The sequence below is a fragment of the Gopherus flavomarginatus genome, chromosome 3 (genome assembly GCF_025201925.1).
Source record: "Gopherus flavomarginatus isolate rGopFla2 chromosome 3, rGopFla2.mat.asm, whole genome shotgun sequence".
Taxonomy (NCBI): domain Eukaryota; kingdom Metazoa; phylum Chordata; order Testudines; family Testudinidae; genus Gopherus; species Gopherus flavomarginatus.
This window is the reverse complement of record NC_066619.1, coordinates 271,310,295-271,337,420: the sequence shown is the minus strand read 5'-3', so window position 1 is coordinate 271,337,420 and position 27,126 is coordinate 271,310,295. Positions and strand designations below refer to the sequence as shown.

Genomic DNA, 27,126 nt, shown 5'->3' with positions numbered 1-27,126 from the left:
GTGCTCAGGGGGGTGTTTTTTTCACACCCCTGAGCGAGAAAGTTGCAGAGCTGTAAAGCGCCAGTGTAGCCAAGGCCTAAGAAATAATGAAACTTCTCTGCAATGTTCTGCCCGTCTTAATTACTCCCTGGTAGTTCAGCGGACCCATGGATTCTTGCAGGTTTCCTATTTATGATATATATATTTTTAAATTCTTATTTGTTCTTATGTTTTGGTTATTTGATGTTCAAATTCTTATGCTTCTTAATCTCCATTTTACATGTTACCTGCCAGAGTCTGTCTCCTTCTGCTGGCTTCAGTTGGGCTGGATATCCATTTTTGAAAAATAACTGTTTTGCTCTAATAACATTTTGTGCTTTGCCATCTAATTATGCATCCTCCTTTTTTTTTTGGTCTGTATATGCATGCCTACTCTAACTCTATTTTGGTATGCTTAAATAGCCTCCATACTAAGTCTAACGATTTTTGTTTTTGTCTTTAGGGTCTTTTTCATTAGCTTCCTCAGGGCTGGTCCACACTACGGGGGGGAAATCGATCTTAGATACGCAACTTCAGCTACGTGAATAATGTAGCTGAAGTCGAATACCTAAGATCGGATTACTCACCCGTCCACACCACGCGGGATCGATGTTCGCGGCTCTCCTTGTCTATTCCGGAACTCCGTTGGGGTTGATGGAGTTCTGGAATCGATATAAGCGCACTCGGGGATCGATATATCGCGTCTAGATTAGACGCGATATAGCGATCCCCGAGCAATCGATTTTAACCCGCCGATACGGCGGGTAGTCTGGACGTAGCCTCAGTTAAACCATTTTGAAAGTTTAGTATCATGATGTTGAACTTAATTATCTTGCGATCAGCTATTATAATGAGCCTTAGTGATTCATCTGTTGTTATTCCTTGGCCTGATTCTTGTGTGTTGCTTAGGACTATGTAAAGAAAAGTCTCTCCTCCTGTTAAAGAGGACAGTAGTAAAACTATTATCATATATTTACATTCTTATGACTTGAGTTTTATATTCTTACATATTCTACTCAAAACATACATTTTAGTTCAATAGATTTTATATTATTTTTGGTATAATGGTACTTCTTCCACCTCTACAACCTAATCTATCCTTATTGTATGACTTAGACCTTAATAATAGAGTATTCCTTTTGTTTGTCATGCCATCAAGATTCAGAAATGCCTAGGCCATAAAGATCTTCTTCAGTTGTCACACAGTCTAGTTTACTTATTATTTCCCTTTAAGCTTCACACATTGATGTTGATATAGATATCTACACATATGTAGGGTGGGGTTTTCAAAAGCACTAAGTGTTGGCTTAATTCTGCCCCACTGAAGTCAATGGTAGTATTAGAATTTCTAAGTATTTTTGAAAATCACACTCTGAGTTTTTTATTCTGGCCAAGTGCCAGATTGCTTTATCTGACACCCTATTACTTTTCTGTAATGTGCCTCTGTGATATCATCCTGCCCTTTCTCCAGTTCAGCAGTATTTTTCATTCTATATTTTATTCATAAATACAGAGTTACCTTTGTATTATTAACATACTTCATAGATGTATGTTAAACTGCTGTTAAATACTTCTAGGGATACTAAACCCTCCTACAAGACCCAGCCATGTAATACTGATTTCAGCCTAACTCTGCCTCCATTCCAGGGCCATGATTGCCATATGGGTTTGTAGGAATGCTGTTTTCACTAAGCATGTTCATGATGTCCCCCCTTACCCTCATAAGGAAGGTGTCTCCTTTACCTGGCTGGTAGTTAATCAGGGAGGAAATATGAAGTGCCACCACAACCCAAATATGAATTTAGTTAAGGAGAAGAAGGTGTCTAGGCAGGAAGAGGAAGGATTAACTTTTCAACCCCATCTTAACAAAAATAGGAAGTGGGGGCTGCACAATCCTCTGGTGAGTGAGGGCAAGAATCCCTATGAATACTTCTATTCAGCTCTATCCCCACAAAGGGTTGAGTGGACTATTAAAAAAAGGAAGGCTTAGGGTGACCAGATAGCAAGGATGAAAAATCAGGATGGCGGTGGGGGGTAATTGGCACCCATATAAGACAAAACCCCAGATATCGGGTCTGTCCCTATAAAAGTGGGCCATCTGGTCACCCTAGGAAGGCTAAACCTAATACCCATATATCTAAACACTGCTTGGACTGTACATGAGTTTTTCCTCCAATCCAAGAGCCAGAGTAACCGGTGCAGGTTGCACACTTTTTGTGGAGGGCAAAAAGGCCACACTCAGTATAGTGAATTGTAGTGCACAGGAGGGCAAGGTTAATTTACCTGAAATCTGATAATGACATGGAATTTTCTACTTTTTGACAATCACCTCTAACCTTTTACGTTAGTTACCAACTTGCTTCTTGAAGAAGTTGTACTGATTTGCTGCTGACTTCTGGGGTGTACACACTCCAGGCTATGTATCTGAAGAAATCCATAAGTGTACCCTATATAGTAACAGAGAAACTATGACTACTGTCAAAATGTTAGTGAATGTCCATGTACAGCTGACAAACAAAAGTATATTGTAATGAAATAACTCTACTGTTAAGGAAACTACAAATTAGTATAAAACAAATATTATGAAAGCCTTAATTTACCTTTTTAGAAAGAAATATTGTACGGCAAGGAGCTCTACAAATCAAACATTCATCTTTTTTGCCTGTAAAATAAAAATGAATGCCATAGGATGTATGTCATACAGCATATGCAACTTGTTTTGATGCTTAGACCTTGTTTGTATCAAGAATCATAGAGGCTATACATAATTGCAAATAAAATCATATAAAGAGTTTGATTTTTCAAAAATGTGGACACAGTTGCACAAGAAAAATGTGCAATTGCTCCCAGGCCTGAATCCTACAAACACTTATGTATGCAAGCAACTTTATTCACAAGAGCAGTCTCTCTGAATCCTGTTGTTTGAGTACTTCTGTTGACTTAAATGAGACTACTCACATGTTTAAATTTAAGTTCATGCTTAAATAATTTGATGGATAAAAACTGACCAGAGGTATGACTTTAAGATATTTTGGGCCCAGTTCTGCCCCCACTGAACTCAGTGGGTGAAATTTGTGAAGTCTTGACTTCAATAGAATTTCTCCCTTTGTGTTTTTTTGTCAGTGACTTCAATAGAAGCAGGATCAGATTTTATTCCTGAGCATAAAAGTAACCATTTTCTAAAATATGTCTTTATTATTTTAAACACATAAACAATTATTCTAAATAGATTCACACAATCATAATATTTAAATACACTCGTTATCTTCCTTGATAGTTGACTAGATATGTCTTATGTATTTATACAATAGCTATTTGCTTACTGCCTAACATGTTGAGTATCGAGGTTTATAATGATATTTGGAGATGAAGAACATTGTAAAAATGGTATTATAACAGGTAGAAATGGTATGTGAATTCACACCGGTAAAAACCTACACTCTATCAATTTTCTTCTCACTCAGACTTTATTAAGAAGGGACAGATGTAGGACATATTTTAGTTATGTTCAGTTACTGGGGCTGCACTTTGGGCACCTTCCTCTTAACAAAGCCACTGATTACACTAGCTAATTCTTGAAGAATTTTTGTTTTTTTTTATAAACCTTCAGAAAAACCAGAACTGTTGAAATGACATCACAGTCTGACAAGGAAACAGAAGAAATGCCATATTTTGTGTCTGTCTAATAATTAGTAAGGGTGGTATCCATGAAGGTACTTCAGTGCCTAAACCTCAGACTTTGGTGCCTAAATCCCAGTTTTGGCTTTTGTACGATCCATAGGCACCTAAATTCACTCAGTGCCAAAGTTTTTCAGAGTAAACATTTTCTAGGCACCTATGTTTCAGAGTCTGGGCATATGCACTAATGCCTCCCTCTATCTGCCCAGCAGTCTATGTGCTGCCTAAGCCTCAGAGGAATTTGCGAAGCAGGGACAAACAGGTGCACACAGAGATCATTGACAGGATGGGGTTCCATTCAAAATGCATACACAGGACAAGCTGGTGCCTCCCTTATAATGTTTAGCCCAGTGGCTAGAGTACTCAGCTAGGATGTGGGAGATTCCATTCAATTCCCCCTTCTCTGCCAGTTGGGGAGAAAAGGAGGGTTTGAATACGTGCCCCTATTCAAATCCTCTGTGGAACATGCTCTAACCACTGAGATATGACATATTCTGATGTGGGTGACTCCCTCAGTTTCTCTTGTTGAAGCTGTGGCACTATTGGATAAATAATGAAAGAGTGTCTGGAGCTGGGGCACTGGAGCCAGGATCTTCCACATACCACGTAGGTGCCCCAACTACTGGACAAGAGAGTCATTCCCAGGCTCTCTCTCTGGCCCAATGACTATTCCACTGTGGATAAATACTTAAAATATAATTGGGCCATTTTGTATGGAGCGAGGTGCCTAACTCACTCCCTCAAAGAGGCTTAGGTGCCTAAGCTGCCTCACTCCAGTAGCGTGTACCAGTTCATGGACCACTAAGCAGAAACAGGCATCTCCTTGACCTGGACTTGCATGCCTAGCACACAACTTTCTGGTTAACATCTCCCATTGGCTAACTTAGGCAGCTCCTTGCCTACTCTGCTGGCTTTTGTGAATTCCATTCTGAAGTGTGTCTCTCTCCCCATTTGTTGTAGAAGGAGCCTAAGCACCTAACTCAGCTTTGTGGACCACAGAGTTGCTCCTGTGATTTTCTAGACACCTAAGCGTTAGCTGCTGTGACACTGAGTGTTGCTGCGCCTAAATCTCTTTGTAGATCCCATTTTATGAGCATGATATTTCCAAGAGACATCTGCCTCCCTTATGCTTCTGCCATAGCTCCTAAATATATATTGTAAGGCTTCCAAAATGTAGCTGTTAGGCCAGATGCATAACATGGAGGTCTAAAAATATTGCAGGAACTCCCCCTTTTTAAAAGGTCTTGCAGCTCTCAAACGGTAATGATTTAAATGAGGAAAATTTATAATAATAATACTGGAGTGGCGTTTAAAATGTCTGAAGCAACTAGCAAAATTTATCTTATAATGTAATCCCATATGTTGATATCTGTTCTAAAATTAAAGCAAAATTAAACGGTGCTTCAGAGTGAATGAGACAGTGCATGTCTGCACCTTAATCTGAATCAGGCAGTGAATGTGGGGACCATATCTGTCTTGCCTCAGACTTTTTACTAAAGCCTCAGATTTTGGGATGCATAAGGCATGTTTCCAAAGTATTAAGACTTGACTAACACTGTAGTCAGATAAGGAGTTATTTTAGTTCTTTTTTTTTTAAATTTTAATTTAGAAAACATTTAATATTTGCTTTAACAATACCTAGGGTAAGAAATTTATGTTAGGTGATTTTAGAAAAAAGGAAACTCTCAGGCTTTTCAATTTCAGTGGACAAATACCATGCAGCCCTATGATCTTTTGATTATATGAAGGTGGAGGTTGCGGGGGGTGGTGGAGGTAGGGAAGGAGGAGTGTGCACATTCTCCTCATTAAAAGACCTAGTGGCCAGTCTGCTCTGTTTCACACTGATTAAGCTCGCACTGCCCTTCAGCTACAAGCTAATTTGCTAGTGTAGCCAGCATAGGTGCTGGAACTAGGGGTGCTACTGCATCTCCTGGCTTGAAGTGGTTTCCATTATATACAGAGTTTACAGTTTGATTCAATGGTTCCCAGCACCCCCACTATATAAATTGTTCCAGGACCCCAGAGGCCAGTTGGAAATATTGCACAGCTCTTGATGTGACCCTGATGGGTTAACGCGCCACCAGACCTGCCACCCTCGCTCTCTGCCTGAGCCCTGAGGCCAGGGAGCTGCGTGGCCTGGGACAGGGCACGTCTCCCTCTCGTGAGAGGCTGTTACCTTTCTGAAGACACGGCTCGCAGATAACATGGCCACAATTGGTGAGGCTGAACCTTGGCGTGGCCGTTCGGGGCTGTCGGAAACACACGTTGCAGAACACCAGGGCAGCCATCTTAATGGGGGAGCTGGGGTGCTAATGTGCCCAGAGAGCCCAACCACGGTGGAGGCTGTCTCGTCTCCTGGCCTTCCATCCGCTGCAGGCAGCATTTGGCAGCTGCACCCGTAGAGGTGGCAGTTCGGGGTTGGAAGTGAGTGGCAGTTATGAGGGGGGGGAATTCCCGCTGCCAGTCACCTGCCCCTCCCCCACCCAGAGGGCAGTGAGCATGTGAGGGGGAATTCACCCACCCCTCCCCCCCAGATGGCAGTGAGTGGGGGGGGGGATTCACCCACTCCGCCCCCCCAAGAGGGCAGTGAGCATGTGTGGGGAGGGATTCACCAACCCCCCCCTCCAAGAGGGCAGTGAGTGTGTGTGAGAGGCGGATTCACCAGCCTCCCCAGCCCAAGAGGGTAGTGAGCGTGTGAGGGGGAATTCACCCACCCCTCCCCCCCGATGGTGAGTGTGTGTGGGGGGGGGGTTTCACCGCTCCTCCCTCCCAGATGGTGAGTGTGTGTGGGGGGGATTCACCCACTCCTCCCCTCCAAGAGGGCTGTGAGCATGTGTGAGGGGAGAATTCACTCCCCCCACACCCACCCAAGAGGCTGGTGATTGTGTGTGTGGGGGGATTCACCCACCCTTCCCAACCAAGAGGCCGGTGAACATTTTAGGGGGGAGTCACTCATCCCTCCCCAACAAGAGGGTGGTGAGCATGTGTGTGTGTGATTCACCCATACCTCCCCCTCAAGGGCAATGAGTATAAGAGGGTTTTTTTCCTTACTCCCAACAAGGTGGTGAGCAGATGGGGGGATTCACCCACCTCCTCTCACAACGGGACGGTCAGGGGGAATTTACCTGACCTTGCCACCCCACAGGGGCGGACAGCCAGATGAGGGGCAGAGATTTTCCCACCCTCCTCCTAGCACCCAACAGTGGTGAGAGGGGCAGAATTTATCCACTCCTCACCCCTAACAGGGCGATGAGGTGGGATGGATTTACTCACCTGTGCCTGACTATCAGGGCGGTTTATATATAAACATTGCCATCTGATGGCATATCAGAACAATAGCATTCATAGCATTCCCGATATCATTCATAAGTTTGTGGGTTCAATAAGATTGTTAATATTAGAGCTGGCCAGAAATTTTCCGACAGAACAGTTTTCAATTAAATCAAAACATTTTGCTGGAATGTATCAATTTCATCTAAATTTTTGGGTAATTATCAAAATGTTTTGTTTCTATAATGGCAAAACATTTTATTCATGTACATTTGAAATATTTCATTTTGATTTAATCATCTCATTTGACTTTACTGTTTGCACTATAGCATAATATAGCTGAAATGAACATTTTTTGACCTTAATAAAATGAAATACTCTGGTAAGGTCAAAACAAAATATTTTGGAATCTATCATTTTGCGCATAATTCTGAGACTTTGACTTTTCATCCCTATCTGGGATAAATCCAAATTTCAAAATCTCAATTTCCCACAGGATGGAAATTCTGGGGTGGTTTTTTTTGTGATTTTTCTTTACTAACTCTTGTTAAAAGGTACCACAAATTGTTTCCTGTGTGCAGCTCTTAACAGAGATGAGCATGCAAATAGTGATTTTGTCCATACATGGCCAGATAAATCATGTACTGGCACAAATGTATTCCTTCTATTACAAATCAGGCTTAAATGATATTCAAGAATCATTCTCTTTTACCTGCTAGAATCTGAGCTCAGGCTCCTTTTGCAGCTGATGATATCACTAACAGTTAAACCATGCTAAGAAAGGCGCTTCACTGGTCTGCTCAGCTGCATGGATTGTTGATAATATCAGCATATGCATGGGAAACACAGATCCCAGAACTGAGGTCCTGGAATGTATGAGACAAAAAAATAATTACTTTTAGAATATCTTTCTTAATTTTCAGAATAATGGTGGAAACTGTTAGCGATTTAAGATCAGTTAAGTGCATTCTAAACAGTTATATGTATTCCTTTTTCATTTGTATTAATGGTGAAAAGACAACAAAAATAAAAATTCCTGCAATTTGTCTCAGTTCCAAAAGTGCTTTTTTTAGGAATATTTTGTATTATGAAAAAAGACATAATTCATTGCATCTATTTACTTAATTTTATTAAGCACCTACTGATTTACATCTTTCAATAACTGCATTTCAAAAATATAATGTTAGAAACTCCCTGGTGATGTGTAACAATAGAACAATCAGTTTGGGTTGGACTTTGTGACCTCCTGAGGTCCCTTCCAACCCTGCTATTCTATGATTCTTTTAAAAGGAAAAGTATTAGAATGTTCAGCGAATTAAGCAATCTAAATAGCTGAATATAGGTAGTATTTTATAATAGAATTTTATCTAGACAAACTTGTTAAATCAGTAGATGGGTACAATAATCACAACTAGAGATAGTCAGAAAATGGTAAACTTTTCCATGAAAACTTTTTTTTAATTTTTGAGGATTTTTTGTTTTTTTAAGTAGAAACTGATTTTAGGGTTTTCTTCCATTGAGGAAAAAAAAAGGCATTTTTGTTTGAAAAAAATTTCAATAGAAAATTCTCAACCATCTCTAATCACTACTCTAAATGCTGCTCTGAATATAAGATAGAGAAATGTGAGACCCATAAACTTACCAGGAGGAATTGGTCAGGCTTTTAGGTTGACCTGCTGCTATCCAGCATAGGTTCTCAAAGGTTTTGGATCCGTGTTGCTTACTGAAAGAAACACAATTCAGTATCAATTTCTAAATCTTATTAAAAATCTTAAAATAGAATCAAATGATGAGGACTATAACCCCCCCCGTCTTGTAAGATAAGCTTTGCCATTGTTTTATAGTTAAATGAGCTTTGCTATTGTTTTACAGGCCCCTGTGCGCGGGCATCAGGCTTTAACAGACAAATGCTAAATAGAAACAGTTTTGTTTGTTGAATCCCGAGGCCTGCGTATAGGGTTATCAGCATACTAAGCACTGAAGCATGGAGAAACTAAGTATGAGGAAATGGGGTATGAAACACTGACAAAAGAGGAACTGGGAGGGGGACAAAGGGTCCCTTGGGTGCCAGCTCAGCTTTAGGCAAGTATAGTATAGCAAATATTGCTTATTTAAGGTAACCGCAAGGAGGGGTACAAAATGACCAGCGCAATCACTGCCAAAACATATGAAACATGGTGTAATAGCTTGCTGATTTACAATATTTTATATCAGATACTGTAAACACATGAAATATGTTGAAATAGCTTGCTGATTTGCAATATTTTATAATAGATATGGTGAAATATTAATCTGCAGTGTTAGCAACATAACCCAAATATAGGTATAGTTATGTGTGACATTTTGCAGTTTTAACCTTTATAAGCTTGGTAAAAATTGTAAAGGGCAGAGCAGCCTACCTCTTGCATGGGGTTACGCTGTCTCTCCCTGTAATCATACTTGTAATCTTGTTATAACAATAAAGGTGCCTCAGACTGTCTGATCTAAAATCAACTGTGTGGTCGATTTTCCACAACACAAGAAAGCATGTCACCAAAGCTAAGATATTAGTAATACTAAACTAAACTAAGAATAAAACACTATCATATCATAATCTAATCAAGCCAGGTAGTCTCAATATTGGACTGAAGTTAAATCATCAAATTAATGCCAGAGATGTAATCAATCCTTATATAACTTTTAAGAGGGAGGCTAAGAAGGTCGCTGTCCATTTATTTATAAATCCCAAAGAAGGAATTTTACTAACGTCAGTCAATGGTTAAATAGCTTAATACAGAGAGCAAATTATTATCTGATGTTTGAACCACAACCTTAGAGCCAATTATAAAACTTCCTTCTTAGCCTTCAGTTAGTATGCTGTGTCTAACCCAGAGGTTCTCAAACGGTGGGTCGAGACCCCAAAGTGGGTCATGGCCCTATTTTAATGGGGTCTCCAGGGCTGGCTTAGACTTGCTGGGACTCAGGGTCAAAGCCCAAGCCCGAGGGCTTCAGCAGGGCTAAGGTTACAGGCCCCCTGCCTGGGGCTGAAGCCCTTGGGCTTCGGCTTTGGCCCCCACAAGCCTGAGGCAGTCAGGCTTTGACTTTGCCTCCATCCCTGTGATGGCTGAGCTCGGGCGGGCTCAGATTTCAGTCCCGCTTCCCATGGTCCTATAGTAATTTTTATTTTCAGAAGGGGGTCGCAGTTTAATTAAGTTTGAGAACTCCTGGCAACCTTTTCTCATCCAACCAAGTATTATAATATACACTTTAACAGAACACTCTATAATAAGCCAATGTTTAACAATCGTGTTTACCAGAAATTACTGATGGCAATCCTAATAGCTCTAGACTTCTAAACACAGAACAAATTTCAATGAGTGTCTTTATAAGACAATATTTAGAGCTCTTTAACCTGGAGAATGTTTCTTTCTGGCACTTTCCTTGTGTGGGCTTTATAAGTGCTCTCACACACACAGCTCTCAGCAAATAATGAATTTTTTGGGTTTGGGGGTTGGACCAAAAGCCTGGAACACTCCCGGTCCTCCCTGAAAAAAACAGGTTTCATTCAAACTCCAATTTAAAAAAAAATTGTTTTCATTCAATCGAAACACACAGAAAAAAATTGAATTTAGAATCAACCAAAATGTTTTGAGTTGACCCAAAAAAAAAAACTTTGGGGTTTTTTGATTTGTTTCGAGTTGACTGAAACATTTGGGTTTACACAAAATTATTTATTTTCCGTAAGTTTTTCATTTTGATTTGACTTCACAGGTGGTTTTCACACCTTGTGTGGGTGTGTTGTTTTAAAACTGGTGAAATTTAAAAATGAAATAAAAATAAAAATTTAAAACATTTAAACATTAAATATTTAAAACATTAATCAAAACTATTGATTGAATTTCACCCAAATTAGGCAAATAGATTCAGATCACCCCCCAAAAATGCATTTTTATGTTACAAAACAATTAGTAAAAGAAAAAAAATTGCCTAGCTCTACACACACGTGTGCACACAACTACACTTTTATTTTCACGTGCTAAAAATAAAGGATGGAACAGCTTCTGGAAAATTAAAAACAAAAGACTAAACAATACAAAAGGATGAAACAGGATACTTAAAATTATAGAGAGGTTGTGTTTTCTGGACTTTCATTGTGTAGGAGCTGGAACTGCAGACAAGTTGCCAAATGGTGATGTTCTGCTTACACAGCACTTTGCACTAGTAGACCATCTTTGGGTGCAGGGAGAGACTGGTCAAAGGTAGAAATAGCCTGTTTCTTGATGTCATAACTTCCTCTCTCTAAGCTGATCAGTTCTGGAGACTTTGGAACATGAGTTTTTCCTCAGATGGCTCGTTGATCTGAAAGTTGAGGCTTCTTGGCCTGACCTTTGATTCTTATGGTTTACAAATTTCTCACACTCACTTTTCAGTACCTACCTTCAAGGTTTATGGACGAATCAGGGGTGAGGCCTACCTGGGACTCCTGCAACTTGGTCTTATCAAGTCTTAATTAGGACATAATCAGCAAGAATCAACTTAGAAAAGTCGTGCATAAATCACCAGTTTTAAGAATATTTAGTATATTACATATCCCACAGACTTAGTCTGAGACCGCTCCGAAAAAAAAAAAATTCAGACTCAGAGACTGCTTGGGTTAAATGTTTTTAAAAGATGTATGGGACACATTTTTAAAGCTATTTAGGTACCTAAAGATGTAGATACTGGGATTTTCAAAAGTACCTAGATCCCTAATTCCCACTGATTTCAGAAGATAAACTGTCTGACCTATAACCATTGATTTCAATGGGAGTTAGTTTAATATGAACTAGGTTCCTATTAGTTCCTGCTAGTAGGGTCTACATGAGGGCAGACACATTGCACACAGCTGTTCATACCCCTTGCCTCCCATAGCACACTGTGGGGCTATGTACACAAGCCCAAAAGCTTGACAGAGAAAAATTACTTTAAAGCTGATCAGGATGAAACCCATTTGAAATATATAATTTTAAATTTTATATAAGGTCTATATGTCCTTACAAGCTATTTTCTTCACAGAAGGGAATAGGACATAGTTGCTAGGAGTTTGCTGTGATGGGAGAAGCACACCACCCATCTTCTGCTTTTAAATCAAATTCTCCATAAACTATAACTAAATAAAACTTGTCAAATTATAGAAGCAACTCTCTCAACCCATCTGTTAATCCAACTGGAGGGGAACTACATGATTAAGTCATACACTGCAAAGCTCCTGATAAATCCACTAAGATCACTATTCAAAAGTAACATCTGTGGCCTCTTAATTAAAATAAAAATAGTTTTCCAACAAAGAAACACACTGAAGAACTGAAACTGTATGAATAATCTTACATATAAAGTTGACAGTCACAAATCCTGGGATTGCCAGGAATTCTATAATCCAGTCAGACTGAGTAGGATAGTTCTCACCTGTGATAATTTACATAATTATTCAGGATTATTTGGGGTGGGTCTGAAAAACAGCCAAAAGGCAGGATGGACTGCCAACTGTATGCCATTTAGATATATATATGTATGGTGCTATTCAGATTAAGATATAAACTAAATCTTTAGAAGGAAGTGAGGGGAACAGATTCTGCAGAAAGAAATGGGAGGAGAGACCCAACAGTGTGAATCTGATAGGGGAGCAGGAGGTGGGAGTGGTAATTATTGAGACTGGGAGGCATGAGTGATGTTTGAGAAGAGTATATTTACAATTCCTCTCTCCTGCCCCCCGCAATTCATGTACTTCATATTTTCTTGTAATATTTTTCTTACCAGAGGATTATTGTATTCAGCTACTTGAAAACTAGTTTAATTTCACCTTTTTATGTAAATAAGACAATAGTACATATTTTTGCATTTTGTGCTTTATTGATGTAGACATTATGCATTATATGTTGAATAATTTAGAAGTGTATTCACTTCTATCAGTCTTAAACAAGCTTTTTAGCAATAAAGAAATCTTTAAGACATTTCATTTGCCAGAATCCAACTAAGATAAGGATCAGTGTTTGTGCAAGAGCCCACCGCAGGATATTGTTGTTAGTTTCTTCACTTGTCAATCGAAAGTACTCCTCACGTTCCTGTTGAAAAGAGGGAAAAGACATAATTATTTGCTTTTAAAAAATCTAAGTACAGTACTTGATGCTGCTACCTGCTACCAAGGCATGTGTTATCTGTCCACATACTGGAGAGAATGAACAAGCCCTATACGATATTCTCTTCTTAACTATTATCAATTTGATGAAAATAAGAGTTTGAACTTCTTATCCATATTACTATCAGAGTTGCAAATCACAATTTGAGCACTGAACAACAGGTTATATAAGGTTGGCTTTTGTGCTGCAGTGAAAGCGTGAGCAGAAGTTTCATATGGTCATAGATTGGGCTGAGCATTAGTATAGTTCTTTAAGCACATGCATACTTCCTCCTGAAGTCAATGGGACTAAAACACATTCATAATGTTAAACATATGCTTACATGCTCTCCTGAACAGGGATGGATTTATGCACAGACATTTTTTACCTGGATTGGAGCCACAATAAGGCACTTACAACCATATATTTAAAGGTATTTAGGCATCTGAAGAAGCAACTAGGTGCCTGGAACTAGATTCACAAAAGGGACTGTGGCTGGGATGATTTAGTCCTGGCTAGGATGATTTAGTTGTGAATTGGTCCGGCTTTGAGCAGGGGGTTGGACTAGATGACCTCCTGAGGTCCCTTCCAACCCCGATATTCTATGATTCTATGGAAGGATTTTACCCAGTCCTTCTAAAACAAATTCACCTTTAGGCTGAGATTAAGTATCAAGAATCTCAGCCCAAAATAGTAATTTATCACAAAGTTATGAGCATGTGAAAATAGAATTTAAATGAAAATTTGATGCACATACAACTTGAATTATAGCAGTTATGACCAGCAAAACTAAACTTAACCAAATTGTGTAATTAGTGGAAAGTACTGTAGAGTAAAACTGATGATTATATAAAGATTAATTAATAATTAATTATTAGCTTATATACTGTATTTTGCTTTACAGCTGCAAAGTGTTTTACAAACCCTAATTAATATGTATTGTTCAGTTTTAAGTAATAATTTACATACTGTGGTCCATTTTGGTTAAATATTAATAGTACTTTTAATAATGTTTAATTAAAAATAATACTACAACTAAATATTGTAATATGGCACCCAACATTTAACTTTCCAAATCCAGATGTTTCCATGCATTATTCTTTCATATTTCTATTAGGGAACAAACATACTCTGTGATAGTTTTGTTCTTTGGATATGTGATGAATTTGCTCAATTAGATGTCCGAGTCTAAAGTTAACCTCATTAACTTTGTCCTTGGCTTGAGCGATAGCTTCATCAAGAAAATGTTCTCCAACTCTAATGTCCAAGTGGATACGCTGTGAACACAATAACAACAATTATTAGTCCCATGAATTTATGGTGTGGGTATTTTAAAAAAAAAAAAGTCCCCAGAAACAAAGTGAGGCATAAATAACAAAGGTTTCTTTTTAGCCTTCTTATAGGAATGGTATTTAACTTATTTATAGATGTCCTTACTAAAGAGATAAGATATTTAAAATGTATATATTTCAAGGTTTTAAACTTTAATTACACAAATTTACATACTTTGTTATTAGTGTTGTATTTTATACTAATGCTATTGATTCGATCAGTGTGAACTATTTATTATACTGTGTCCAACAAAGGGCAAAAAATGAACATTCTTAGGGCTACCCAATCTAATTAAAAATTGATACCATTATCAATTCTTTTTTTTAATACTCTTCCCTCTTAGGTTGTAGCTGAAGCAAAGTCAGAAACAGAGATAATGAGAATCAGTTCTAGGTCTTCCACCTGGCATAGTATAGCATTTCCAGTAGGCTATTAAATATGCTTCTAAAGGCAATTTTCTCCAGTTATTTGCAAAGTTTAGCTTGGTTTATAGTGATATAAAGAACAATACATATAGAATTCATGTGTGGCTCTCTCCCATAGATTTAAAGTTTTTAAAGTTTATAGAGGTATTGCTCAAAGACACTGGAGTGACAGAAATGTAATAGCTTTCAGATAAGTAAGCTTTTGTATCTGCATTTGTGTTGATAAATCTTTCCCCTTATAACATTTCATCATATTAATCAGGACTTTGAAGCTTTATATAATCAAGGTGCTGTACAAACATTAATTAATCTGCACTGTATTATACTGACTGTGCCCTGACTCCTTGACATGAAGAAAAGTCTGTTTCATTTCTTCATCTTCTGAGCTCCAGCATTATCTTTTTCAGTCACTAGGAAATGTCATATATTGGCTAAAGCACGGGTAGGCAACCTATCGCACACGTGCCGAACGCGGCACATGAGCTGATTTTCAGTGGCACTTTACACTGCACGGGTCCTGGCCACCGGTCCAGGGGGCTCTGGATTTTAATTGAATTTTAAATGAAGCTTCTTAAATATTTTAAAAACCTTATTTATTTTATATACAACAATAGCTTAGTTATATATTATAGACTTATAGAAAGATCTTCTAAAAAAATTAAAATGTATTACTGGCATGTGAAACCTAAAATTAGAGTGACTAAATGAAGACTCAGCACACCACTTCTGAATGGTTGCCAACCCCTGGGCTAAAGAGTCATTTGCCAATCTCTGAGATAATTCATCAAAGCAAGATTCTTCTGGCTTCAAACACTGATCACAGCAAAATAATACAGGAAGTTCTGCACGGGTGGAGCTCCATTGAATTCAGGAGGTCCAAAGGTCCACCTATGTGGAATTGCTTTGCAAGATCAAAGAGCAACATTGGACACATGGATCCACTGAGATACTTTCATAATCCTTTCACTCTTGTCATTAATTATGCTCCTAGACCTCTATATTGTATGTTCATTTGTCTTCCAGAGCCTGTGGTTTAGATAGGACAGATATCATTAAAAAGAATATTCAAGAAATATTCTTACCAGTTTACTTCCTCCAAATGAGATAAGCTTTGTGGAGTTAGACTGCAAACAGATATTATGCTCCCCAGGTAAGTGTGACGTAAAAGAGAATGTTCCTTGTGGACCATACAATTTTGACAACAGTAGCTGTAATTGTTAAGTGTATTTTTTTAATTTATGAACTACAGATATCAACATAAAAATAAAATGCTGTGCATCATACCTCAGAATATTTTAACATTTAAAACTTAATATTAATTATATTATATTATTAATATAAATACAATTAACCTAACTTTCACATTTTATTTAGGGAATAAAAGCTAGAAAAAATGTGGTCTACACTGAGAACTAAAAACTTATCTATAGACACTAAAGTCAAAATTTTCAAAAATGAGTATTTAAGTGTAGCTCCTAAGTCCTTACTTTGGCACATAAAAAAGTAGCCTGATTTTCAGAAGAGTTGAACACTCAGTGGCAATGAAGGCAGTTGTGGATTGCTGGTATATGCATCCTGATGGGTAATCTAATATTTTTGGTTTAATTTATCATCTCCTTCCTTTCTCCATACACAGCGACTGACTTTACTACGTTGCTTCAGTAGTCAACACAAAACAACATTGACTAATATTGCTTTTTCAACTGTATTTTAAGTATTCTTTGATGGCAAGCTTTTCCAAATCTAGTATTAACGCAAAAAGCATTAACCAAGATTTAAAAAAAGATGACTAAAATCCAGGTGCTAAACCCATATAGATACATGAATAAATGGCCTGAATTTCAAAAGTACTGAGTACCCTTCTTCTCTTATTGACCTTAATGACAACCAACATGTGCTCTGCACTTTTGAGAATCAGACCACTTATTTAGCTGCTTAAATATGGATTAAGGAACCAAATTTTAGGCACCTATTTTTAAAAATATTGTCCATTCCCCTTAGATAGTATGACCTTCCAGTTCGAAGAGTCAGTACAAATGCCTCCAAAAATGTGAATATTAAGTTTTACCTCCTTAGTAGGAGTTGTAATGGTCACAAACATTCCCAAACCAGGAGCAGATTCAAGAAACCTGTGTTCATGCACATCCCATTGCTGTACCTTGTAACTCCCTGAGAAGACGGATACAAATCTTTGAATTACAAGTTAGTATATTAAATATCTTTCACTTTTTCATTTCACATCAAGTCACTATAAAAACAAAATTAAGTACAAGATAACTTACATATTTAAGAGAATTATGACTTTTTCCAGTTCACCATATAATTAGATTGTGGCATTTTGCACCACAATTGAGTGAGCAAGAAGTTACACACTAGTGAAAGAAAAGTAACAATTTATTATCATTGCCTTGCATGCTCTGGCCTGGTTAGCAAGCCATGGTACATGGCAGATCGTCCCAAAAGTTCAGGTATCCATTACTCAAATTACATTTGTATGGCTGTCTTTCATGCAGCCTCTAGCACTTGTGAACAACAAGCTATCAACTGTTTGATGGTTTCCTGGCAGTCTTGCATCTGTCTCCTTCTCAAATAAGGGCTTTTCGCTTTCTCATTAACTGGGAAGATTTTAATGAACTCAGTATAAAACACCTAGTGGAATAGTCCTTTTTTTAGCAGGTCTTGAATGAGGTCCTGACCATTGGTAAACAGAAAATGCAGATCTCACATTGGTGAGGGAGAGTGGCAAAACCATGTTGTAATAGGAGCCCTGGCAGTAATGGTTGACTAAACTAGAATTCCTCCGAGGAAGCACATACTGCAATGGCATCTCTGGCACTGTAGAAATAGGTGCCTTTTGTGCTTTCCATCTTAGCTCAGCCAGCTCTTCTGGTCAGTGCAGAGGACTCTTGTAGCAACCTGCATGGAACTTGGAGGGATGAGCAGAGGAGATAGAAGGAAAGAGTTTGGAGAAGGCATCAGGAAGCCATTCTGAGTGCACATAACTTGAATGCTAGCTGCTGTCACAGCAACTCTGTAACTAATTCTCTTAATAAAGAGCCAGTTTAGATTCAGAAACATGGAGTCCTCTCACGTTATTACTCAGCATGCAGTACATGACACAACTGTAACACTCATGGCTAGCATGGAGCAGTGGCTATGGTGCATTTCCATATTGTGACTGGCTCTTGTTTTGGGAGTAAAGGAGGAAATGCTCTTTGTGCCCTGCTCACCATCACCACCACTCATTCACCTAAGCAGGATCAGCCGCATTGGCATTATATATCAGGCTATCAGTATTAGAACTTCATAGATTAACATTTTAAATATTAAACACATTGACCATCATGTAGCAACAACTACCTACCAGTAATCAAGGTATCACTTGGAATGTCTTCTATTATGCATTTCTCCTCTCTTTCCCCTGAATGAAAATACAAAGCAGGTGAGACAGCAACCCAGAAGCTCAAAAGAATTCCTATTAAGTGGCTCTTCATGATTTTGATGTATCCTTATTGTACTACTTTTGGAAATGATTAGTTAGAAATGAGCACAGCTCTGTGCTCACTCCTTGTTTGCTGTTTATTGGCATGGTTTTGGGAAAAAATGTGAGAAAAGACATCTGGTAGTTACTTCAGTTATTTATATATGTGTATGCGCCACCGAATGAGATAAGAAAAAGATAATTTCTGAAGTCCTTCCTAGCATGAAAGGAGCAAAATTTTATTTGTAGCTCAGCTATATGAAGTTTTATAGGACTAATTTATACTTTGTTGTGTATGTGTGCACGCACGCACTCTCCCCCTCTCACACACACATGAACTACATTAGGACTGAAAGTGCCAAAATGGGAAAATGCCATACTTCATGTTTTTCTGAGTTGTATGTTTGTTGTGTATTTGTCAGCTTTGACAGTTACTGCTGGGTTTTTAGTCCAACAGGTCAGCTGAGTATTCTGTATGTGTGTATTTAAAAATAAAATCCAGCATAGCTGCTTTCATAGTCAATAAGATGGCCAGGATCACTAAGTAGTTGAATGTCCCTATCAATAGATGTTGTCATTATGAGAAATCAAAATTGTTTGGGGAGTGGTAAATAACTTAAATTTCTCTCTTGCCCCTAAGTTCAACAAACAAGAGAAAAATAAAGATTAAAATAAACTATTCTCTGCTTCAAATTCCAGCATCATTGCACTCTCTGGGATAATTTCTGTCTATTGAATTACCTGGCAACATCTCAATGTTTTGCTGTGTTATTATTTCTGTTCATCTGTCAGAAGGGATCTCTGTTGTGTATGTGCTAACGACCAAAAACGCCTTTTTCAAGGAAAGGTCTCCTTCTATGGCACAGGATCATTCAAGAAAAACAGTATTTTCCATGGAAAGGATGTATTTTGCAGTGTAATGCAGCTTTACCTTTTGCTGGGGCTTTGCTCAGCCCACCACAAGGCAAACATTTTTGGCAGTCCTCTTTCTCTGCTTGTGTGTCTCTGTGCTCAGCTGGGGTCTCAGTCACCACAGGACTCAACTCTGTCTCTTGCTTCCCCATTATGAGTAGGCAGTGAGTTGGCTGCCATGGTCATAGCTTGAGGAAAGCTATTTTAGGGCCCAATTCAAAGCCCATTGATATCCATGGAAATATTCCCATTGATTTCAGTGGGCATTGAATTGGGCCATTGATGTTCAGACACAGCCTCGCAGGCAAGCATTGCTAGGCAGGATGCACAATAATTTAGTATATTCTTCTCACATTCAGACACTCCAGATGTCTTCTTTTTGTTGTGCCTTCATGGGAAGAGAACAGATTCTTGCACTGTGGACCTCTATTCTATGCAGATTCTTATACAATAACATTCATCATAGAATCATAGATGATTAGGGTTGGAAGAGACCTCAGCAGGTCGTCTAGTCCAAACCCTGCTCAAAGCAGGACCAACCCCAACTAAAATATCCCAGCCACAGCTTTGTCAAGCCAGGCCTTAAAAACCTCTAAGGATGGAGATTCCACCACCTCTCTAGGTAAACCATTCCAGTGCTTCAACACCCTCCTAGTGAAACAGTTTTTCCTAATATCCAACCAAGACCTCCCCCACTCCAACTTGAGACTACTGCTCCTTGTTCTGTCATCTGCCACCACTGAGAACAGCATACCTCCATCCTCTTTGGAGAACCCCTTCAGGTAGTAGAAGGCTGCTATCAAATCCCTGCTCCCCTTCTCTTCTGCAGACTAAATAAGACCAGTTCCCTCAGCGCCTCCTCATAAGTCATGTGCCCCAGCCCACTAATCATTTTCATTGCCCTCCAATTTGTCCACATCCTTTCTGTAGTGGGAGGCCCAAGACTGGATGCAGTATTCCAAATGTGGCCTCATCAGTGCCGAATAGAGGGGAATAATCACTTCCTTCGATCTGCTGGCAATGCTCCTACTAATTCAGCCCAATATGCCGTTAGCCTTCTTGGCTACAAGGGCACACTGTTGACTCATATCCAGCTTCTCATCCACTGTAATCCACAGGTCTTCTTCTGTAGAACTGCCACTTAGCCAGTTGGTCCCCGGCCTGTATCAGTGCATGGGATTCTGCCATCCTAAGTGTAGGACTCTGCACTTGTCCTTGTTGAACCTCATCAGATTTCTTTTAATCCAATCCTTCAATTTGTCTAGGTCACTCTGGACCCTATCCCTATCCTCCAGCATATCTACCTCTGGCCTCAGCTTAGTGTCATCCAAGAATTTGCTGAGGGGGCAATCCATCCCATCATCCAGACCATTAATGAAGATGTTGAACAAAACTGGCCCCAGGACAGACCCCTGGGGCACTCCACTTGATACCAGCTGCCAACTAGATATCGAGTTGTTGATCACTACCGTGGAGCCTAACAATCTAGCCAGCTTTCTGTCTACCTTATAGTCCATTCATCCAAACCATACTTTTTTAACTTTCTGGCAAGAATGCTGTGGGAGACCATATCAAAAGCTTTGTTAAAGTCAAGGTATATCACATCCACTGCTTTCCCCATATCCACAGAGCCATTTATCTCATTGGGTTAGTCAGGCCTCACTTGCCTTTGGTGAATTCATGTTGACTGTCACTGTCCTCTCCTCCAAATGCTTCAAAATGGATTCCTTGAGGATCTGCTCCATTATTTTTCCAAGCACTGATATGAGGCTGACCTGTGTGTAGTTCTCTGGATTCTCCTTCTTCTCTTTTTAAAAGAAGGGCATTATTTTTGCCTTTTTCCCATCGTTTGAGACCTCCCCCATTCGCCACAAGTTTTCAAAGACAATGGCCAGTGGCTTTGCAATCACATTAGCCAACTCCCTCAGCACCCTTGGATGCATTAGATCTAGCCCCATGGCCTTATGCATGCCCAGCTTTTCTATAAATCCTTAACCTGTTCTTCACTACTGAGGGCTGCTCACCTCCTCCCCATACTGTGCTGCCCAGTGCAGCAGTCTGGGAGCTGACCTTGTCTGTGACAATTGAAGCAAAAAAAGTATTGAGTACTTCAGCTTTTTCCACATCATCTGTTATTCGGTTGCCTCCCCCATTCAGTAGGGGTCCCACACTTTCCCTGACCACCTTCTTGTTGCTAACATACCTGCAGAAACCCTTCTTGTTACCCTTCACATCCCTTGCTAGCTGTAGCTCCAATTGTGCTTTGGCCTTCCTGATTACAACCCGGCAGGCTTGAGCAATATTTTTATACTCCTCCCTAGTCATCTGTCCAAGTTTCCACGTCTTGTAAGCTTCCATTTTGTGTATAAGCTCACTGAAGATTTCTCTGTTAAGCCAAGCTGGTCACCTGCTATACTTTCTGCACATCTGGATGGTTTGTTCCTGCGCCTTCAATAAGGCTTCTTTAAAATACAGCCAGGTCTCCTGGACTCGTTTCTCCCTCATATTAGTGTCCCGGGGGATCCTGCCCATCAGTTCCCTGAGAGAGTCAAAGTCTGCTTTCCTGATGTCCAGGGTCTGTATTCTGCTGCTCTCCTTTCTTCCTTTTGTCAGGATCCTGAACTTGACCATCTCATAGCCACTGCTGCCTAGGTTCCACACACTTCTACTTCCCCTACCAATTGTTCCCTGTTTGTGAAGAGCAGGTCAAGAGAAGCATGGCCCCTAGTTGGTTCTTCCAGCACTTGCACCAGGAAGTTGTCCCCAACAGTCTCCAAAAACTTCCTGGATTGTCTGTGCATTTCTGTATTGCTCTCCCAGCAGATGTCAGGGTGATTGAAGTCCCCTATGAGAACCAGGGCCTGTGATCTGGAAACTTCTGTTAGTTGTCTGAAGAAAGCTTTGTCTACCTCATCCTCCTGGTCTGGTGGTCTATAGCAGATGCCCACCATGACATCACCCTTGTTGCTCTCACCTCTAAACTTAAGCCTGTTGAGTCTCTTTGGATTTTATCCAGTTTCATATTGGAGCTCTGAACAATCATATTGTATACAGTATGAATCAAGAGGCCTCCCCTGTTGCACCCTCCTCCTCATGTTTCTTCCCAGTATCCCACTTCCCCACTTACCTCCAGGCTTAGGTCACCATCCCCAGGCGAACCTAGTTTAGAGCCCTCCTCACTGGGTTAGCCAGCCTGCCTGTGAAGATGCTCTTCCCTCTCTTCATTAGAGAGGGAAGAGCATCTCTTCCTAGCAATCCTTCTTCCTGGAACAACATCCCATGGTCGAAGAATCCAAAGCCCTCTCTCCGACACCACCTGCATAACCACGCATTTATCATGACAATTCAATGGTCCCTACCTGGGCCTTTTCCTTCAACAGGGAGGATGGACAAGAACATGACTTGTGCCTCAAACTCCTTTATCCTTCTTCCCAGAGCCACATAGTCTGCAGTGACACGCTGAAGGTCATTCTTTGTAGTATCATTGGTGCCCACATGGAGGAGTAGGAAGGGGTAGCGTTCCTTGCAGATAGTCCATCACATCCTGAATTCTAGCTCCAAGCAAGCAGCATACTTCTCAAGTTTCCCAGCATACTTCTCAAGTTTCCTTAGGAGGGAGTCCTCAACTACCACCATCTCCTCCTGTTGAGAGTGGTGGTTCGTAGAACCACCATCCCTAGGACAATGCATCCCATGCCTTCCAGTCAATGGGGTCTCCTTCTGATACCCAGTCTCTAGTCCTTTAACTTTCTCTTACAATATGGAGACCAGCTTGCACTTTGTATAGACGAAGTTGCTTCTATCCTTTGGGAGAAAGACAAACATGGCACATCCTGAGCAGGTTAAAACCACTGATCGCTCACTATCCATAATGTCTTTTTTCCAAGAGCCTCTTTAGATGTTGTATTTACTGCTCACAGAAGTCTGAAAGGCAAAAACACTCTGTGGGAACTCCCCTCAAGTGAACTCCCAGGCAAACTCCATTTGCCTGTCCTCTGTTCACTGCTCACTCAGTTCGCAACTGGCTGCTTTTTTATCAGGCTGCTGGCTCGTAGCACTTGGCTCAGCTCAAAGCCTTCTCTCCAATCAGCCACTCAAGGCCTACCTGGAATAAAGCACTCCCAATTCACACTCTTCAAACAACCAACCACACGATCAAACAGTCACACTTTTCAAACAAACACGTGATCAAACAGTCCCTGCAACTAGATCCAGTCAAACGAATGGTCACAGCAGACAGACACTCGGATATTCCCCCCCACCAGCTCACAACACAGCCCTCTTAATGCAGCACTCATCATAGTACAAGAGCCCCTTCCAGTAGTTGGTTCACTCATGTTCTCCCCAGGCAGACAATTGTGCACTGCACACACACATTTTGGTACATTTATGATGGAGAAGATAAGGAAAAAATATGCCTTGCATTTAGAATGGAAGGTAGTGAGGCTTTTGATGGCCTATTGGAGTTCCTTCCTTAGTCTTTGCCCAGATCTAAAAAAGCTCTGTCTCCTGCACAGACAAGCTTGATCTTTATTGCAGAAAGTTCCATTGTGCCAGAGGAATGAAATTGTTGATCACATCCTCATCCCAGAGCTTTAGTCTTTTAGTTACTGTTGGCCCAGACCATTGAGCCCCTTGCAAGTGAAGACTGAGACCTTGCACTTGATGTGGTATTCTATGAGAAGACAATGTAGGGAGCGGGGGATGAGACTGATGTGTTTGCAGTAGCCAGTGTTGCTGAGCAGACACGGTGCAATGTTGTGTAACTAAGCACTAAAGGTTTAATTCCCAAGTATATCACATTGCTGTAGTCCAGCCAAGAGGTGACAAAAATGTGAGTAACTGTGATTAGGTCATTGTTTGCCAGGATGGGACAGAATCTCCTAGCAACTGGAGATGATCCAAAGCGCCACTCGTGGATGCTGCTATGTGAGATCTTAATATCAGTGAGGAATTCAGGAACATTCCTAAGCTACAGACTAAATTGGCCTATAGCAAGGGAGTACCATCAACGAAAGGAGACACTCCACTGTGGTTGCAAACCTTTAAAAATGCTTTCCTCTGCTTATTAACATAACTTCTGTCTTGCTTGGGTTCAGCTTCAACCTGTTGGGTTTTTTCCATGAGCTGATGTCATTCAAATTGTGGGCCATCTTGGTGGTAGTGGTATCATATATTGCAAAAGACTTGCAGAGCAGTGTATCATCTGTATATTGCTGGCACTTGGCATCTGACCAGTCCACTTCATGCCTGTATTTAGCTGTTGAATAGAACAAAGACAGAGTTGATCCTTTTGAGACTCCACAAGTGAGGGGTCTAATAATAGAGGTGCAGTTTCTTATCAAAGCTGCAGAAAAGTTCAGGAGGATGAGAGTCTGTCCTCTATGCATTGGCTGCAGGACATAATCCATCAGTTCCACTAAAGCCTGGCCTGAATCTAGATTGTGCCATAAGATGAGGTGAGGAAAGAACAACCACAAGAAAACCGAGAGTAGTTTTCTGAGGCATATGGAGTTTCCTTCCTTCACTATGCCAGGCCTTAATTTCCAGGAAAGGACACTTATCCATAGAATTTTTTGCAGCCTCTGTCACAATCTGCAGATGACACACGTGGATATCTTTGTGATGGCCCAGTATCAGTGTCCTCTACAGTTTCCACAAGGTGATCCACAAGATTCTGGGAGACAGTGCTTTCACAGTTGACTTGCCAGGATACGTTTGTTTCACAATAGCTGCTTCAATCATTAATAGACAAATACAGGCATTTACCTCAGGATTCCCACTTCCTGTCTCAAGGGACTATCCTTCATCCTGATTTGGGGACACAAACAGCAAGTATGTGAAAAGCAAAACCTTCAACACAGCAGATTTACCATACAAATAAGTGACCATCTCCTGCATGCTAGGAAACCTGGTTATAAATGCACCCTCATGGCCAAGACTGAGTCTGCTCTTCAGGCAGCTCCGGCCAACAAAAGGCATGTGCAGGAACGCATCAGGGAAACTCTCCCCCAGCCCAGGAGCACCTGTTCCACATCCACTGGTGTAAACACACACACCAGCATAGTACAATGAATATAGGAAAAGAAAATATTATTTACAGAAGGGTGATTGGAGCAAAACAACGTGAGGGAAGATAGGGGGAGTGGTAAAACAGTGTTATATCCAAACACAAGACTCCACAGGTCCAGTGGTACCACAATACAAAAGGACAGACACCAAGCAGTGTGTCTACACTCAGAGTCCAGGAACCCTGGGCAGAATACCAGTACAGCAGTGAGTCTTGGGTGCTCCTGCTCGTCTTCGGCACCAGTAACCTTTCAACAATAAAGTCCTCTGGTCCCTTTTCTGCCGTTCTCTGCAAACCCACACAGAGCTACAGCCTCCTTCCTTATGTCCAGTGCAAGGTGACATGGCCCAGTACTCATAGCCCCATCCAGCTCTGGTTTGTCCTTCTCAAGTGATTCCTCCTTTCCATGGTGCTCCTCCTGTCTCCTGTATTGGGGCAATCCTGGTTGGTCACTCTGTCCCACCCAGGCTTCGGGCTGGTTCTCGTCTGCTTCACTATGTGAGGGCCTGCTTGTTATAGTCCTTCTCTCTGTAACTACAGACAGACCTACCCTGTCACTTTACCTCTCTCCACACCCCTGGAACAACCAGCACTTCCTCTTGCTGCAACAATCAGCACTCCCTCTGCCTCAGGACAAGGTTTTAAAGGGGCCATGATCTCTAAACCCCAAGGGGGTTACATAAATGTCATAATGGAAGTGTTGGTTGAATGCTTTTGAAAAACCAGCCCCAATTTGCGGATGCTGAGTACTTGAAAAATATGCCCTTTATTATATATTTCATGTTGTTATAAGTTACAGCTGTTGTCATGAGATCCCATGGAAAATATTACAAGTTCCTTCTTATCCTCTCATTCCTAGTGTTTGTAACCATCACATATTATGTTTCAACTTAGGGTTCCAGCATCAGTCCAGAAACATGGACAATAGGATTTGGAGCCTTTGGCCGTTTATCAGTCAACAGTTCAAATTCTGTCCGGACCACTAATAGGAATGATGCTGGAGGCTGAATTAATCTCTTGCAGTGACATGGATGTCTCACAGAGCAGGATGGCCCATTGAAATGGAGCAAAGGGCAATGAGAATGGATTGGGGAAGGGGCAAGGGAACAGAATAAATGCATACTTCACAGGTATATTTTAATACATTTTAAAGTTGTTCTGATACCTTGGTGATGGATGTAATTGTTTATCTAGGTATTTATACAGTTGAATAAAATAAAACCCAAAAACAGAAAATAAGGAAGACTTCTGTATAGAAAATAAAGAAAGAATGGAAAAGGACATAAATGTAATACTGAATGTAGAGAGACCTGAGAAAAGTTCCTTTCTCCCCAAAATCAGGATATTTGAGAGCTAATGACCTGTAAGAATGTGGACACAGGAGGAACATGGAGAAAAAGGTGGTCTTATAAACAAGAATAAGTGAAACAAGGGGGATGGAGGACAGGAGAGTGATAATCAGAAGAATGCAAGGCATCCAGAAATGACAAAAGTTAGTGTGTTTTTTTTAAATACTTAGCTGTATTAAACTGGAGCCGAGTATTTGTTTTAATTGTTTATTCAGTGTTTGGAGGACCAGTATGTACTATGCTGATAAAAGTTCTAATTTCTTCAGGACTCGTCAGGATCCTCATCTGAGTCCTATAAAAAAAAAAGTGTCAGAACCTTTAAGTATTCCTGTACCTAAAGAGAATGCAGTGTGCAGTGTCCCTTTTAGTGCACAAAAATGGTTTTCATAGATGGCATGTTTCAGAATGAACCTGCCCAGCCCCATCCAAAATCTTTCTTGTTCATATGCGTGCCTTT

General features: G+C 40.3%; 3 protein-coding genes across 6 annotated transcripts in view; all 3 read right to left on the bottom strand.

Moving 5' to 3' along the window:
* RNF212 (ring finger protein 212) overlaps window positions 1–5,984 on the bottom strand; it is a 28,952-nt gene extending 22,968 nt beyond the window's left edge. The window contains exons 1-2 of the mRNA XM_050948045.1: window positions 5,873–5,984; window positions 2,619–2,680 (exon numbers count right to left, since the gene is read on the bottom strand). Of these exons, the coding sequence (XP_050804002.1) occupies window positions 2,619–2,680; window positions 5,873–5,984 (174 nt within the window). The remainder of the gene's footprint in view (window positions 1–2,618; window positions 2,681–5,872) is intronic.
* A 6,851-nt stretch (window positions 5,985–12,835) lies between these two features.
* LOC127048331 (transmembrane emp24 domain-containing protein 11-like) lies at window positions 12,836–25,691 on the bottom strand. Of its 4 annotated transcripts, XM_050948072.1 has the most exons (7): window positions 25,020–25,691; window positions 24,294–24,510; window positions 18,222–18,278; window positions 16,926–17,026; window positions 15,940–16,065; window positions 14,231–14,377; window positions 12,836–13,046 (listed from the first exon to the last, which is right to left on the bottom strand). In XM_050948072.1, exons 4-7 carry the CDS (start codon window positions 16,956–16,958, stop codon window positions 12,897–12,899), a joined length of 456 nt encoding a protein of 151 aa, XP_050804029.1. In that variant the 5' UTR covers window positions 16,959–17,026; window positions 18,222–18,278; window positions 24,294–24,510; window positions 25,020–25,691; the 3' UTR covers window positions 12,836–12,896. The 4 variants fall into 4 exon arrangements, with proteins under 4 accessions (XP_050804029.1, XP_050804028.1, XP_050804030.1 ...); XM_050948071.1 differs by having other exon boundaries at window positions 24,294–25,691; XM_050948073.1 differs by lacking the exon at window positions 24,294–24,510.
* Window positions 25,692–27,126, bottom strand: part of LOC127048273 (spondin-2-like) — a 103,465-nt gene continuing 102,030 nt past the window's right edge. Inside the window, exon 10 of the transcript XR_007773582.1 lies at window positions 25,692–26,961. The gene's annotated coding sequence lies outside the window, so the exon portion shown is untranslated. The remainder of the gene's footprint in view (window positions 26,962–27,126) is intronic.

Coding starts and splice junctions, on each gene's coding strand:
- LOC127048331 (XM_050948070.1), bottom strand. CDS start 18,351: ATGAAGAGCCACTTAATAGGAATTCTTTTGAGCTTCTGGGTTGCTGTC. Junction 17,027..18,221: donor AAGTGATACCTTGATTACTG/GTAGGTAGTTGT, acceptor CCGTCTTCTCAG/GGAGTTACAAGGTACAGCAA. Junction 16,066..16,925: donor TTACAACTCCTACTAAGGAG/GTAAAACTTAAT, acceptor TAACAATTACAG/CTACTGTTGTCAAAATTGTA.